The sequence below is a fragment of the Vigna umbellata genome, chromosome 8 (genome assembly GCF_029865625.1).
Source record: "Vigna umbellata cultivar VRB3 chromosome 8, Vumbellata_1.0, whole genome shotgun sequence".
Taxonomy (NCBI): domain Eukaryota; kingdom Viridiplantae; phylum Streptophyta; class Magnoliopsida; order Fabales; family Fabaceae; genus Vigna; species Vigna umbellata.
The window spans coordinates 45,978,698-45,992,882 of record NC_142172.1 but is presented as its reverse complement, the minus strand read 5'-3'; the positions used below and the strand labels follow the sequence as shown (position 1 = coordinate 45,992,882).

General features: G+C 31.2%; 1 protein-coding gene and 1 long non-coding RNA gene across 3 annotated transcripts; both read left to right on the top strand.

Annotated features, from left to right (window-relative positions):
- Window positions 1-849: 849 nt before the first annotated feature.
- LOC148194822 (zinc finger CCCH domain-containing protein 15-like) lies at window positions 850-4,100 on the top strand. 2 transcript variants are annotated; one of them, XM_088096367.1, is made up of 3 exons: window positions 850-982; window positions 1,318-2,093; window positions 3,361-4,100. In XM_088096367.1, exons 2-3 carry the CDS (start codon window positions 1,329-1,331, stop codon window positions 3,685-3,687), a joined length of 1,092 nt encoding a protein of 363 aa, XP_087952493.1. In that variant the 5' UTR covers window positions 850-982; window positions 1,318-1,328; the 3' UTR covers window positions 3,688-4,100. The 2 variants fall into 2 exon arrangements, with proteins under 2 accessions (XP_087952493.1, XP_087952492.1); XM_088096366.1 differs by having other exon boundaries at window positions 3,358-4,100.
- Window positions 4,101-4,992: 892 nt separating this feature from the next.
- LOC148194821 (uncharacterized) lies at window positions 4,993-9,825 on the top strand. The gene is made up of 2 exons (XR_015781785.1): window positions 4,993-5,255; window positions 7,050-9,825. It is a non-coding gene; the product is annotated as an uncharacterized LOC148194821 (long non-coding RNA).
- The last annotated feature ends 4,360 nt before the right edge of the window (window positions 9,826-14,185 follow it).

The window sequence follows — 14,185 nt, the reverse complement described above, 5'->3', positions numbered from 1 at the left end:
TAAAATATAAAATTTCATATTAACAGTGTATAACTTTTAATGAGAATGTTTATTACGCTATTTGACATATACAATGGTTTAGTAACCTCCGCACAATAGTTTCTGCATTAAGTAATAATTATTGATGTGAGCGCATATATGGATTTGACATTAAATGCAGATATTAGTTAATATATAGCAATAATTGAGAGTAAAATTGTAGTTTATAAAAGGAAAATATTACCTTGATACCCCTTTCTTTTCTCTTATTTCTACTTCAAAATCTCTAAAATCTCTGTTAATAATAAAAATATCATATTTAACTAATATAAAACAAAAAATTTAAATAAAATAATAATATTTATAGTTATTAATGGTAGTATAAAATATAATCGATGTCAAATTATGACCATCCTTTACAAAATATTGCTGAATTGAGATTAGATGAAATTAACCAGGTTGCAAAAATTAGTTACGGCAGCGAGAAACTGCATTTCTCCATAACTATTTTGTAAGAAAAAAAAATTAAAATTAAAATGAACCTTCTTTAGAATTTTTTTTTTATATAACTCCTCTGAATTTTAATTTTTAAATTGTTTATAATTAAAAATGAATTTACCAATAAGACTAAAAAATCACGCCATTACTATTACATAAGAGCAAAAGAGAAAGTATATCAATGGCCAATGCTTAAGCACGAAATTTAGTTTTAAGAAACACACCAATTTAAAATACCAAAAAAATCCTAAAAGGATGCAGCAGATCTAACGAATTGAGTAGGGGTAATTAGGGAAAAGAAAAAAGTTGAATAAGCTCCGAAAGAGCGTTCTGTTAGGAAGTGTGTCAGAGACGGTTTCTTTCTTTCTTTCCATGGCACCAAACACACTCGCCTCAACCATTACTACTATATAATCTCTTCTTCCACTTCTCTCTCTCTCTCTCAAATCGCTTTCTCTTTCTAAAATCTCCTCAGTCCTCGACAGAAGCTCAAGCAAACAGCGAGGTCAGTGATTTTCAAGAAATTCTCTGTTTATTCAATGAACAGTATCTTCTTTAATTCAATTTTAATTCCTCTATGTATTAACTTCATTATACATTAAGTAATTTGCATGGTCGACTTATCGATCATTTCATCGACATTTCTTGAATACAACTTAGTTCGACGTTTTCTTCGATCGCGCACTGTGATTCTTTAACAAATCGGTTATCAAATTATTATTATCTGAGTATAAATATGAATTAAGTGATGGCCGATGAAACATTTCAGTTAATGATCGTTCATCGCGTTGCGATTCCGCAATTCTTTTCATTTATAACTATCTTTGTCTGATTTTGCAGAATCAAGAAAAATGCTTAATAAGGACGCTTGCTCTCCCTCCTCCAATGGCGGATTCGGCCCCGCTGCCGTCTCTGGTCAATTGCCGTCAAACGGAGGCTACGGTTCGCTGTACTCAGCTCTGTCGAACGATAACCTTCCTTCGCTCTCCGCGAACTGCAGCAACGGAGGCGGCGTTTCGCTGTACCCATACTCGGACTCAACAACTCAGTATGACTCGTGCGTGATTCAGAAGCACCAGGACATGGTGAACCGTCAAAGCATGTGCCTGAATCGCCTGGTGGAGACTTCCAAAGAGGTGGATGCTCTGAGGCAGGAGAACGGTCAGCTCCGGGCAGCAAACAAGGAGCTGCAGAAGCAGCTGCACCTCGTCATCCAGGCTTCGCTGGAGAGTCAGTACGCCGCCGCCGGCAGTGGATCCTCCGGCCAGACTCAACCGACGCTGTTCGACGTCTTGCATGGCTTCCGCAGCCTCCACATTGGGGAAGGCAAAGAGAATTATGCCGATTGGAATAACAACAATAATCATAATCACAACAATATTTTGAATAATAATAATAACAAGGACCTGCAGGAAGCGTCAGACGAGAGTCCAACGAGCGTGATGGAGAATAACGTGGTGGAGGTTGAGAGATTCTCGCTCCCTAAGAGCATATCTGTGAGGTCCAATGGCTACTTGAAGATGGCTCAGTCTGCTGCTCTTGCCACCAATAATAATGTAACTCGCAATAAAGGTGCCACTCGCCCACGCGCCACCGCAACTCCACCTGAAGCCGTTGTAAGGACACACGTGCTAACTATCTATATATGCTTGGGCTTTTTATGTTTTAGTTATTATTATTATTATTTGTCTTGATATGTGATTATTGCGTTTATCGTTATTTACCGTACTTGACGTGCTTGTTAGTTGCTAATTATTTTCCTTTCAAAAGAAGTAAAGCATTGCTTGTCTCTGTCATTACCTGGAGGTAGCTGCAACGAATGGAGTAGTTTGTGGTTGTTGTTTTCATTTGCGTGTGCTTGTTTTGCAAGTGTGCAACTCTAGTTAGCAATCGGGTTCGCAGGACCCATTAGCTCAAGTTGCTCTAAGCCATAAAGAAGTAGCCCGAGCCTTGCTGTGACAGTTGTAACCTGTTTGGTGGGTGGTGGCTGGCATAACCTGGGCTTTAGGGTCGTTAGGTGGGGCTCTAGCTTTTCGCGTTGTTTCCTTTTCTTGCGTGGGTCTCATGTCCCAGTTAAGTAAGATTAATTTTGATAAGGAGCCATACAGTTTTGGTATTGTATAGGGGTCAAATAATTGTTTTTCAACCTCTAAAAATTTTGAAATATAGAGAAATTGGCAAGACTGTTAGCCATACAACACACGTCCACTAAATATTGTTCTTTCATGTCTTGATTTGAAAAGATTTATAATAGTCAAGTTAGATATGTCATTCTGCTGCTAGCTGCTAGTGGTTTGGTATGTTCAACGTTTTGATAGCCACAAACAACAGTTTCTAATTAGTGTTAGATGACATAACCAATTTTAATTGGTAGAGTAGAGCTGATGCAAATATATTTTATTTATTATATGGAAATTTTTACTGTCAGCAAAAAACATAAAGAAGTCATTTTAGTAATTAAAGTATTCAGTGTGTGGAAAATATATATCTAGTTTGTGCACCGTGTACATAAATGAATAATTGGACATATGATATACATAACCATATCTAACAAACATTAAATAATTTTTGTATGAATCCACGTTATATCCTTTCCTCTCTTATACACTTATGCTCGTTTAGACGATGACATCTAAATTAAGAGAGAGTATAGTTCATCTTACTTAGAGGATGACACATAAGTTAAAAAGTCAGCTTAATTGGTTGAGCACAGTATGTATGAATTGTTATAAAAGCTTAAATATATTCAATGTTTATGGATGAAAAAATAACGAATCTAACATAAAAAATAGGAAGGAGTTTATTTTTTTATTATTATTGTAATTTATGCTACTTGATTGTTGTTGAAATTTTTGCATATGTTGCCATGGAATGGTACAGCAGAAGGTGTATGTGCGGGGAGGGCAGAAAGAGGAAGAGCCTCTGGAAATGGTAGTGTATAACCAAGGGATGTTCAAAACTGAGCTGTGTAATAAGTGGCAGGAAACTGGTACATGCCCATACGGAGACCACTGCCAATTTGCTCACGGTATTGGGGAGCTTCGCCCAGTCATCCGCCACCCACGCTACAAAACCGAGGTCTGCAGGATGGTCCTTGCGGGGGTTGTGTGCCCATATGGCCATAGATGCCATTTCCGCCATGCACTCACTGAACAAGAGAAAGCTGTCGTATCACAGCCTAAGCCCAGAACAATGAAGCTGGAAAGATAAGAGTCCGTATGCTGGAGTAAACGTAAATGGTACATAATATTCTTCATTGTGTAATTACAAACATGGACAACTACCACCTAAAAAATAATATTGCTTTTCTAATGAATTGGAAAAGTAAGGGTAAAATACAAATACAAAATAGGAGGTTTGCCAATATCTAGAGCAGGATTGTTGGGGAGAATGTGGTTAGTAGTCGTCGTACCTTTCATATTTTTTTTTCTCCCGTCACATTTTGATTTTTGAGAGTTACATTCATAATACGTCAGATGATCCGATCCAACCAACCATTAGAAAGTATTCTTTGTAATGATACTACTTTTCTTTTCTTTTCTTTTTTTGCTTTTTTGGGTACTCTTGCAATGATACCATTTGATACTTTGCAAAGAAAGCAATTTCTCATCGCGGTTGTAATATATTTCTAGTGTAGTCTATTTCTTAGCTGCCTGTACTTTTTTTTTTCTTTTAGTACGAGCATATAATATATTTCACTTCGCTTTCCTCATCAAGTAAATCCCTCTTTCCTTAGGTTACAAAAATCAGGTCTTAAAATAAATTTGGTAGTAATCCGTGTCTTGGCCAAGATTGTCATTTAATTGTTTTAGCCCAAGATTCGTTAGGCCTTGGCCCAAGTGTAGTAATATGCCCACATTCACTCCAGCCTTCTCCCGTGAACAAAATGTGTCTAATTAAGCTAGGACATACTACCACGTTTCTTCGGCCTACCAGTGATCTCACATACCTGGACATTGGTAGCTTAGTTCCTTCAAAAATCCATAAACTATTCAAGGAAATTCATGTCATTCACTTTTCATTAGAGATAAAACTTCAAACATTTTATTTTGCCAACCACTGGTCGGCGTGCGCAGTTTTATATATATACTCTTGTAAGATAAATTCTTTTAAAATGATCCAACTTTGTCCAGAAATCTCTTATTTATTATATATGCCTAATTATAAAAAAAAATTAAGTATCAATTTGATATCATTGGCTTTTAAAACGAAAAATAAACACTCTTAGTGTTCTTTTATTTTGTTACATTAATTTATGTTCTTAAAGCATGGATTGACGGAGCACGTGGTGGTCTGCAGTCGAGTACACGATATGTGGCCGTGCATTCATGATCAAACGGTTAAAATATTTGATTGAGTTTTGATGAGTGGCGTAGAGATAATCCAAAGTTGAACGGGAGAAAAGATTCGTGTAGGTGGTGATAAGATAAAGACAGCGTAGTGTGTGGTGGGGTTGGTGTGAGTAATAATAAAACCCATCTCCCTCTGTTAAGCATCAACGTTCCAAAACTCTTATTCCTATCATCTTCTCCCTACAGACATCAATATATATATTTACACGTGGTTAACCTAACCTAACCCAACAACCTGCGTTTCATATTGCAGAGAGAGAGAAAGGGAAAGGGAGAAGAGGTTGAGGAAGTGATCGGAGATGGGTGGGTTGGTAAAGCATAAGAGAATCAATATTTCTCACTGTTTTTGCCGATTCCACCCATTCCTATTATTTCCTCTGCTTTCTCTCTTTCCACTCTCCTCTTACCTTCTCTTACATATCTATGGTAAGCTCTTTTTTTCCTTTCAGATCTCCTCTTTATACCATAGATCTGTGCTTTTAAGAACCTTGATTTCTCCATCTTCGTACTTTTTCCTTAATCTGCTAGAATTACTATCACAGATTTACCTTCCTTATTTTTTTGTTCTTCATGTTTAAGGTTTAACAGATTATATGAGCTATTTCTAGCATATGCATCTGTTCTTTATGATACATGAGCGATGTACGTTTTTAGATAGAAGCTAATTAATTGGATCTAGTTGAATCTTGGCTTATTTGTAAATCTATTTGTATATTTGAACTGATTTTATCTTAATTGTATTTAAAACGAAATGAATAAAAAAAATTAACAGACACTAACAGCTATAGTTCTTTTGATGTCTGCAAATTTATCGTAAGAATTGAAGAAATAACTGTATGGCCAGTTCTGCTGAGTTTACAAAACAATATATTTATTTTAAAAACTATTTAAAAAAATTGTTAAAGTTCACAAAATAAGCGATTACTTTTCAAAAAAATAAGATTAATTACTTTTCCAAATAATAAGATTAAGTATACCTTAATGATATTTTTTGTTTAATCGATTCCGATATTATAAAATATAAAAACATGTTTAAAATTGACGGAAGGTTAAAAAACGTAAACTTTTGCATAGTTAGAAATGATAATTTCTTGTTAATTAATATTTAAATCATAAATGAGGTGTGAAGATGCTTATTCGGAGTGGCCAAGTAAAACGGTCTTTGAATTCATTTCTTAATTTTTGAATTTATATATACATTTTTAATATAATATTAGAGTTTGTATTGAAGAAAATGCTCTGAACCTGACAAAGGAGTTCAGTAAAAAAAAATTGGAAGATTTAATAAATACGAGGCAAATAAAAAAATGTTCAGAAGATTGACTTGTAAACTTGAAAATACGAAGAATGTAGATATAAGGAAAAAAAAAATACATTTGAATTTTTATAATATGATTGTGGATTGAGGATTATAATGCAAGACAGTTACAGATATACAAGACGTTACGCGGGATGCGGATATTCAATAAGGTTGAATGTCTAAAAATAACATTGAAATATTTTCTATACATAACTTTGAAACAATAAATGCGTAAAGCAGTAACATTATTTTAGATATTAACTTTTCCAAATGTTTCTTCAAATTGTGGACAGTTTTGCTTTCTATGAACAAGTATGCTGTAAAGTTGAAATAACACGAAGTCGATGAACGATATACATCATCATCCATATGTTTTCCACTTTTTTTCAACTAATGTGATATTATGAAACCTTTAAACAACGGGATTCGATTGATACCACCAAGAAATTTGTTGACATGTTCCTCTCCACTACAAATTGTCTGTGATAATTATTACAGTTGCTTCTTAATTATAAAATTCATTAGGTATAAAAAATGGTATAGATAGTAAACATGAGAAATTCTTTTATAATAATTGAATTCAAAATTGGTATAAAAAATTATGTAATATATACATATAATAAATTGCAAAGTTTTTTCATATCGATTTTCATGAAATCGATACAGAAAATGACGTAGTAACATAATTATAATAAAATATAAATATTTTTTATATTGGTTATACTTAAAACTAGTATGAAAAGTTATATTTCAATACTAGTTAAATTTAAAACTAATATAAAAAGTGGAACGGTAGTAAAAATATAATATTTGAAAACACTTTCTATATCGATTAGTTATTATAACCATTTTAGAATGTTTAATATTTATTTTTGTCTTTTTTACACTTCTTCTCATTTATTTCTTCCTCTCACTGCTAGTTCACTGAACTCACTTGTCTCATTCGTCTCTGGTTGTTGTTCTTCGTTGTCATGGACATGTTCCTGTGGTCGGTGGTAGTTCGTTATCAATGAGGCGGGTGAAGCTGTCGTGCATTCTCTCCTTCATCTGTCATTACTAGTGTTGTAGTGCGTCACTAGTGCTTAGGGTTGGAAAGGTGTGTGGTGTGGTGGGTGACGCTCCTTCTGCGCGTTGAAGCTTTCGTTATGTGGTGGGTTGCGCTCCTTCATTTGCTCAAGCTATCTTATTGCTTGTGGTGTTTTGGGTTTTGTTGTCGTGACAAGTAAGTTCCGATCAATACTTGTTTTACTATTGAGACATACATGCAGAAAATCATATCTACTATTGACTCATGAAATTTGGTAATTTCAACATTTTATAACAAACATTTGAGTATTATTAATATAAGTTAACTCAAATTGTTCATAGATTTTCTAACTCGACTCTAATGAAACAAAATGTTTTAAACCAAGTTCGAGAATTGGTATGAAAAGTATACATTCTATATTGATTGAAGCTTTAATCGACATGGAAAACGTCTTTTTTATATCGATAAAACCTTAACCGGTAAAAAATGCAATTTTCTTAATGTTTCAATCAATATAGAATGTCATACATTTGATATCGATTAATTAAAAAATTAATATAAAAATTTGGTTCATATATAAATTATTCTTCATGTAATAAATTTTTTGGACTAGTTTCAAAATCGTATAAAAGTGAATTTTTATACCAATTTTAGATCAGCTATAAAAAAGAGAAATATTTTCTATACCTTCTATTTTTATATTAATTAAAAAATTAGTATACTTTTTTTTACTAACCGATATAAAAATCTTTTATAACACATTATATAAATAATTCAATACTTAATTTATGGATAAAAGTAACATAAGCTTAAATCAAGGTACTTTAATATTATCCACAAAAGCGTAAACACTCTAAATTAGTCGAAACAACAATATTAACAAGTTGAGTTGGAGTATGCGTAATTCAATATAACACAATTTTTATAGAAAAAATATTAATCGACATGATGAGTGGTATTACGTACTTGACAGAGTTTGATTAAAACAAATCAGAAAGATATAGTTTTCAAAATAAAAAATCTCCAAGTATAAAATATTACACATTCCTGGTCTGGTATCTGATTATATGTAATATATATATATGAAACAATTATCATAAGAAGATGTATCAATTCATTAACCATCTTAAATATAGGGTAATATATTGCAGAGCATTTTACATGTTGAATGCACAATATTATTATTTTTAATTTGAAGACCTTGTCAAGAGAATTTACTGGCTGCAAAGACAAAATTATTTATAATATTAGGATAACATATATTTACATCTACTTAATATATTATAAAAATACAAAATCTTAAAAAAAAATAATTTGTATATTTTTAAAAGAAAAAATAATAATAATAAATAATATTAAATAAATACAGTATACGTGTGAAAATATCATTTCCGTTAAAATTAATAAAGTAAAAGGGAGTCATAAAACCTAATTGAAGCATCATGACAGATACAGCTAAAACGTGATACTTTTATTTTATATATATCTATATATATATAAAGAAAGAAAGAAAAAGTTGCGTTGAAGATGGTATCAGATGAGTGAACACGGCAAGGCAAGCATGGCATCGAGATTGATGCGTGTTCTGTCGTATTACCGCGAATTGGGTGAAGTCAAGCTAAAGTGGGCATTTTGCAGACTCTGCCATTCAGTGAGTCACGTGACATTACATCAACGCGTTTTACTTTAATAATATAATGATATTTAAAATTAAGAATATAGTTATAATAAAATTTTACCAGTGGTAAAAAATATCATCCCAAATTAAATAAAAACAGTCCTTTCAGTTTCAAAATAATGGCAGTTGAACGGTTGATTAAGGCGCGGTGAGCGTGGCGAGGGTGGTAAGGGCTTGGTATATATTATTAGGGTGGGAGTGTGTTGAGTGAGTGCAAGAGGTTTCCTCTGGAAAAGATGAGGCAGAAAGGAAAGAGAGCTATGAGCGAGGAAGGGTTCGGTAATGGGTGGTTAGGTAAGAGAAATCAGATTATTCTCTCTGTCTTCTTTTCCTCTTGCCTGAGCCTCCCATTCCTAATACTTCCTAGTTCCTCTCCTTCCTCTTTTATTTGCCTCCCATTTCAATTCACACCAGGTATGTATTCATCAATTTCTCCATCTGTAATTTCATTTTTCACTCTGACCTAATCTTCATCGTTTCTAAAGATCGTCTCCTTCAGGTTCGTGATTTCTATGTTTATGCTCTTTTATTTCTGCAATTCGTATAATATCAAAACCAATTTTGGAAAGAATCACACGAGTTCATGTGCAGCGTCAACTCACCAGTGTGAAGAACAACCGATTCACACGAGTTTCTTACATTTCGTCACAGGATCAGTGACCAAGACTCATTTCCGTAACCACATCACGAGTTTCCGAGTTGTAATCTCAAGTTTTTTTAAATAAAATTCTAGAATATTTTCTATATTGAGATTTATAATGTGATTCGATTTCACCGGTTGTGAGATGTAGTAAGGAGATATTATCATACGAAAAATGTAGAGCAAAATTTCTCCTATGTCTGATCTTCGCACCAGAGTACTCTCTTACCTGAGAAAGAGATACTATCATTAACCATTTGTTTGTTAAAACATTCATTCCTGATCTCAGGTCCATCCGAACTTGGGAAGAAGGGGAGGTGAATAAATCAATGAAATATTTCCATTATAAAATATTCTAGGTATAATTTTTTTTCTATTTTCAATTGTGTATTTAGTTAACATTAATGAAGGTTAAAACTATAACTCAGCAAAAGAAAATGTTCAAATGAAAGTTTATCGTTACATGTACGTATTCTGTATTAAAAAGTTAAAAAGGATTGAAGGACTAAAAATGGATTCTATTTAAAGGTGGAAGTATATGAGAAAATCTTATTAATATTTACTGTTAATATGAGAAAGTCATACAAATCTTCATCATGAGCATTCTTGGAAAACATTTCTTTGAACTTTTTTTTTTAAATCTTCTTCACAGTTAATAGTTTTACAAATGCATATTATTATGAGATGATTAAATAATCTTTTAAATACAATATATATATACACACACTTGTTTGTTTACGCTCATAATTAGTTTAGAAAATAAATTATAAAAGGACTAAATATTGCCTCTATTTACAGTAAAAATAAAGTTGCAAATGTGGGAAATTCTTGGTGGTAAACATAAACGTAATGATGCTCAAAATGCTTCTATTTACATTAAAAAAAACTATTTTCCGCATACCTTAAATGCTTACACAAATGATAACAATGCTATATTGATTAACTTATATCACTTATCACTAAATCTTATTTAAAATATAATTTTAATTTATTTATTTTATTCATTCCATAATTTTACTTTTTATTTGAAAATAGACATTTTTTAATTAATTTAAAAATCTAGAATTTTGTTCACATTTATTTCTCATTTTATTAATTAAATTATTTTCCATGACTCAACTGTTTCAAAACAAAAAATAAGTAAATTGAAATTATATATTCTAAATATAACATTTCAGTGTCGAAATAAAATATTTAAATTTTATATTGAAAAAAAGACCAATTTTTTTTAAGAGGATAAAAGAAAAACCATTACAAGATTTATTAGTGGCCACGTTGAAAAAACTATAAATGATAATAAAAAGAAATGGAGGCCCGAGAGGGTCCAATCCATTACGTAAAAATATTCTATTCAATATGGTCTGCCGACAACTTTTGTCCATATTCTATGTCACGAGTTTCATCATGCTCACAGTTTTGATTCCTCTTTTCTTTTTGCGCCTTCATCAGTATGATTAAAAAAGCTGTTTCTGTGTTCCATTCTTCTTATTATGATTATCACTGTAAAGTCTCTTGTAACCTTACACAATATTTCTTTCTTGCATCATTGTTGAAGAAGGTTTGAGAGAGAAAGAGAGGAAAAGGGAGACAAGATTGGAGGAAGACATGGGTATGGGGGGATTGGGAAGTAAAGCTTATGCTATGCTATTGTTAAATCCATCTCTAACCATAGCAAAGCAAAATATGGTGTTTCTTCCCTACACCTCCCATACCGCTGTTTTCCTCTGTTTCTTCCCCTTCCTCCTCTTTCTGCTGCTTATTCATCTCAGATCTCTCAACTTTTCCCATCTGGTAATCTTATCCCTCTTTTCTCTCCTCTATTTTCTCATCAATTTTTTATCTGCTAATTTTGATCTACTTTCCGATATTAAAAGATTCATCAGTTGCAAATTTCGTCAGAACTGAAAAGTTCTTTCCGACTTATAATTTTTTAGATCTAGACAAGTTTGGTTCAAGTTCTTGTTTAACAAATTATACGAACGCATAAAACAGCCACTTGTCTGGATCTGAGTTCATTAAACAAATTTCACTGAAGCAAGAACCATCTTCATACGACAGCAGTTGGACCCAAGAAAGCAAAATCAAGAACTCTCATCAAAGCCCTTACCTTTAACGCACCTTTCTCCTTTTCCATGAATCTTTCTCTCCCTACGATCACCACCACCCAAAACAAAAAACTTTAAATACTGATGCGCTTAATTCTCGTTTAGCTAATTTGTTGCTATTTTTCTTAAAAGTTAGATATATTTGTTTGTGTAATTTCATTCTTCCTAAATTTGAAATGTTATTTTTCTACTTTTGCTGTTTCAAAATATATAATTTCCTGCAAAGTAACACAGATGTTCTTTTCAAAGCCAGGGTACATCACGTTATTTATTTTTTTATTTTTTACCAAATAGTATAAATTCGTTAATACATGGGCAAATGAAAAAAAAAAAAGTGAGTAAATCGTATTTAGAAAATCTCGTATTTCAAACTGGTCAATATTCAAAAAGCTGAAATGGTGATTGAAAATATGTTTCGAATTTTTTGGTTACAATCCTGCTTGGAAGCGTGAATTCAATTTTTTTACATGTATGAAAACACATTTTATTCATATTTTTCTGTCTGACATTGTCCTTATATATAATTTCCCTTTCTTTTTTATCTTATTTTTTAAAGTCACGCATGAAATTATATATATATATATATATATATATATATATATATATATATATATATATATAATTGGTTTTTGGCTTTTTTTACTGAAATATTGAACGTTTTAGACAAGGTTTCACTGAAATTTTAGTTGTTAAAACCATGTTTTGCTTTTATAAATAAGTTATTGGTTTTTAATTTTCTTTTAAAAAAAATTATTCATTGTTATTTTAAAAAAATTTAAATTTTACTTATGATTTTTTAATTATAAATAAACTGTTGCGTTTATTTTACTTTACATGTAATTAAATCATAATATTAATTTAATGTTACTTGAAGATATAACATGATAAGGTGTAATTGAAAACAAATGATAATATTGAAAAATTATGTTAAAAATAAATTAAATGAATTTTTTGTTTTAAAAGTATATAAAGGATAGATAAACAAACATTTAGATCAACTAGTGAATACAACTGTCAAAACGGGTAATTTGACTCCATCTGGTTTAGCTCACCACGGGTTTGTCACTTAGTGAGTCAATCTAACTCGCTTCATTTATTAATGAGTTGAAAAAATTTGAATCCGATCTAACCCACCACAGGTTGGTGGGTTAAACGGGTTGACTCACTCATTCACTTAATTATAAGTTTATTTAAAATAAAAATATATATATTTTTTAATTTAAATATAAATAAATTTCTAAAAAAATATATCATATAATCCAAACTTAATCTAAAAACAAACACAAAAGACGAAAAATAATTTTTTAATATTGATAATTTTTGTATCATTTGTCTATTTATAATATTAAAGTCTTGAATAGATAAATCTATATTATTTTTCTCTCTTGAAACATTTATTTTAATCTCCATGTACAATATAATAAAAAAGTGCTAATTAATAATATTTGAAACACAAAATAATAAATAATCAAATTAAAATAGATAAGATGGTGAGCCAACCTGGCACGGATTCAACCCGGATGAATCAGGTTTTAAGTGAGCCAAGTTGAAAACTAACCCGTATAAAAAAAATTATATTTTTTTCAAACCCAACCCAGTTTAAATCCGTGGTGAGCCAGATTAGCTCGCGGGTTGCAATCCATTTTGACAACACTACTAGTCTATTAATTTGTCAAGAAAACAAGAATAATGAGGATGGTAATGCTAAACCACAAATTTGTATTCAAGTTCAATCTTAGAAAACAAATTATAAAACCAATTGTGGGATGAGTTCTCTCAGAGCAATACTCATTGGTTGCCTTTCGTTAAGTGTTATTTTCCAAAAAAAAAAATCTTTTTAAAACTTTTTTAATATGGATCTTCAATATGTGAGAATTAACTCTCTCTCTATCTCTCTCTATATATATTAAAAGTAATAAAAAATTACACTATTTAATAATAATATAATTAAAGTATTGTATAGAAAAGTATTATAGTATAATTTTAGGATGTTATATGATTAAAAATGATTCAAGGCATGATCACAATTTATGGTATACAGCATAAAATTGGCAAGCTCACCAATTTGAACTTACCAGGTTAATTTATCAAATAAAGTTGGAATTTTTCTTTTCCTTAACTCTATGTATGCATATTTTTATTTATTTATCTATTTCATATTATCTTAAAATTTCAGTATAAAAAAAAGCTAGAATCAAAATTCCAATAACAAACTTTAGTCTAAATTTACATTTTTAAAATACAATATTCTCAAAATTCACATTTTTAAAATACAATATTCTCAAAATTCACATCTTACAAAAATCTCAGCCTACCCCGTTGAATACTTTACATGCGGAATTTCCACCAAAATCACTAAACTCGATTCGTCCACATACAAAGTCTCCACCTAAATTCAAATCAAAATTCAATTCTAAGAAAAAATTGGATCTAAAACTCCAAATAAAAACTACAAGATTCTCTAAAACCCAAATCACTTTCATCTTTCCATTTATTATTATTGGGCAATGGTACCAAACTTGTCGGAAGAACCACTCACATATTATGACTAACAACAGTATCTGAAATGGAAAAGAAATCCCTTTCACATTTAAAATATGTTAAAT

Bases quoted from the DNA above. Each gene is read 5' to 3' on its own strand.
- LOC148194822 (XM_088096366.1), top strand. From the start codon at position 1,329: ATGCTTAATAAGGACGCTTGCTCTCCCTCCTCCAATGGCGGATTCGGC. The intron at 2,094-3,357 runs GTAAGGACACAC...GGAATGGTACAG, and splicing joins CAACTCCACCTGAAGCCGTT to CAGAAGGTGTATGTGCGGGG.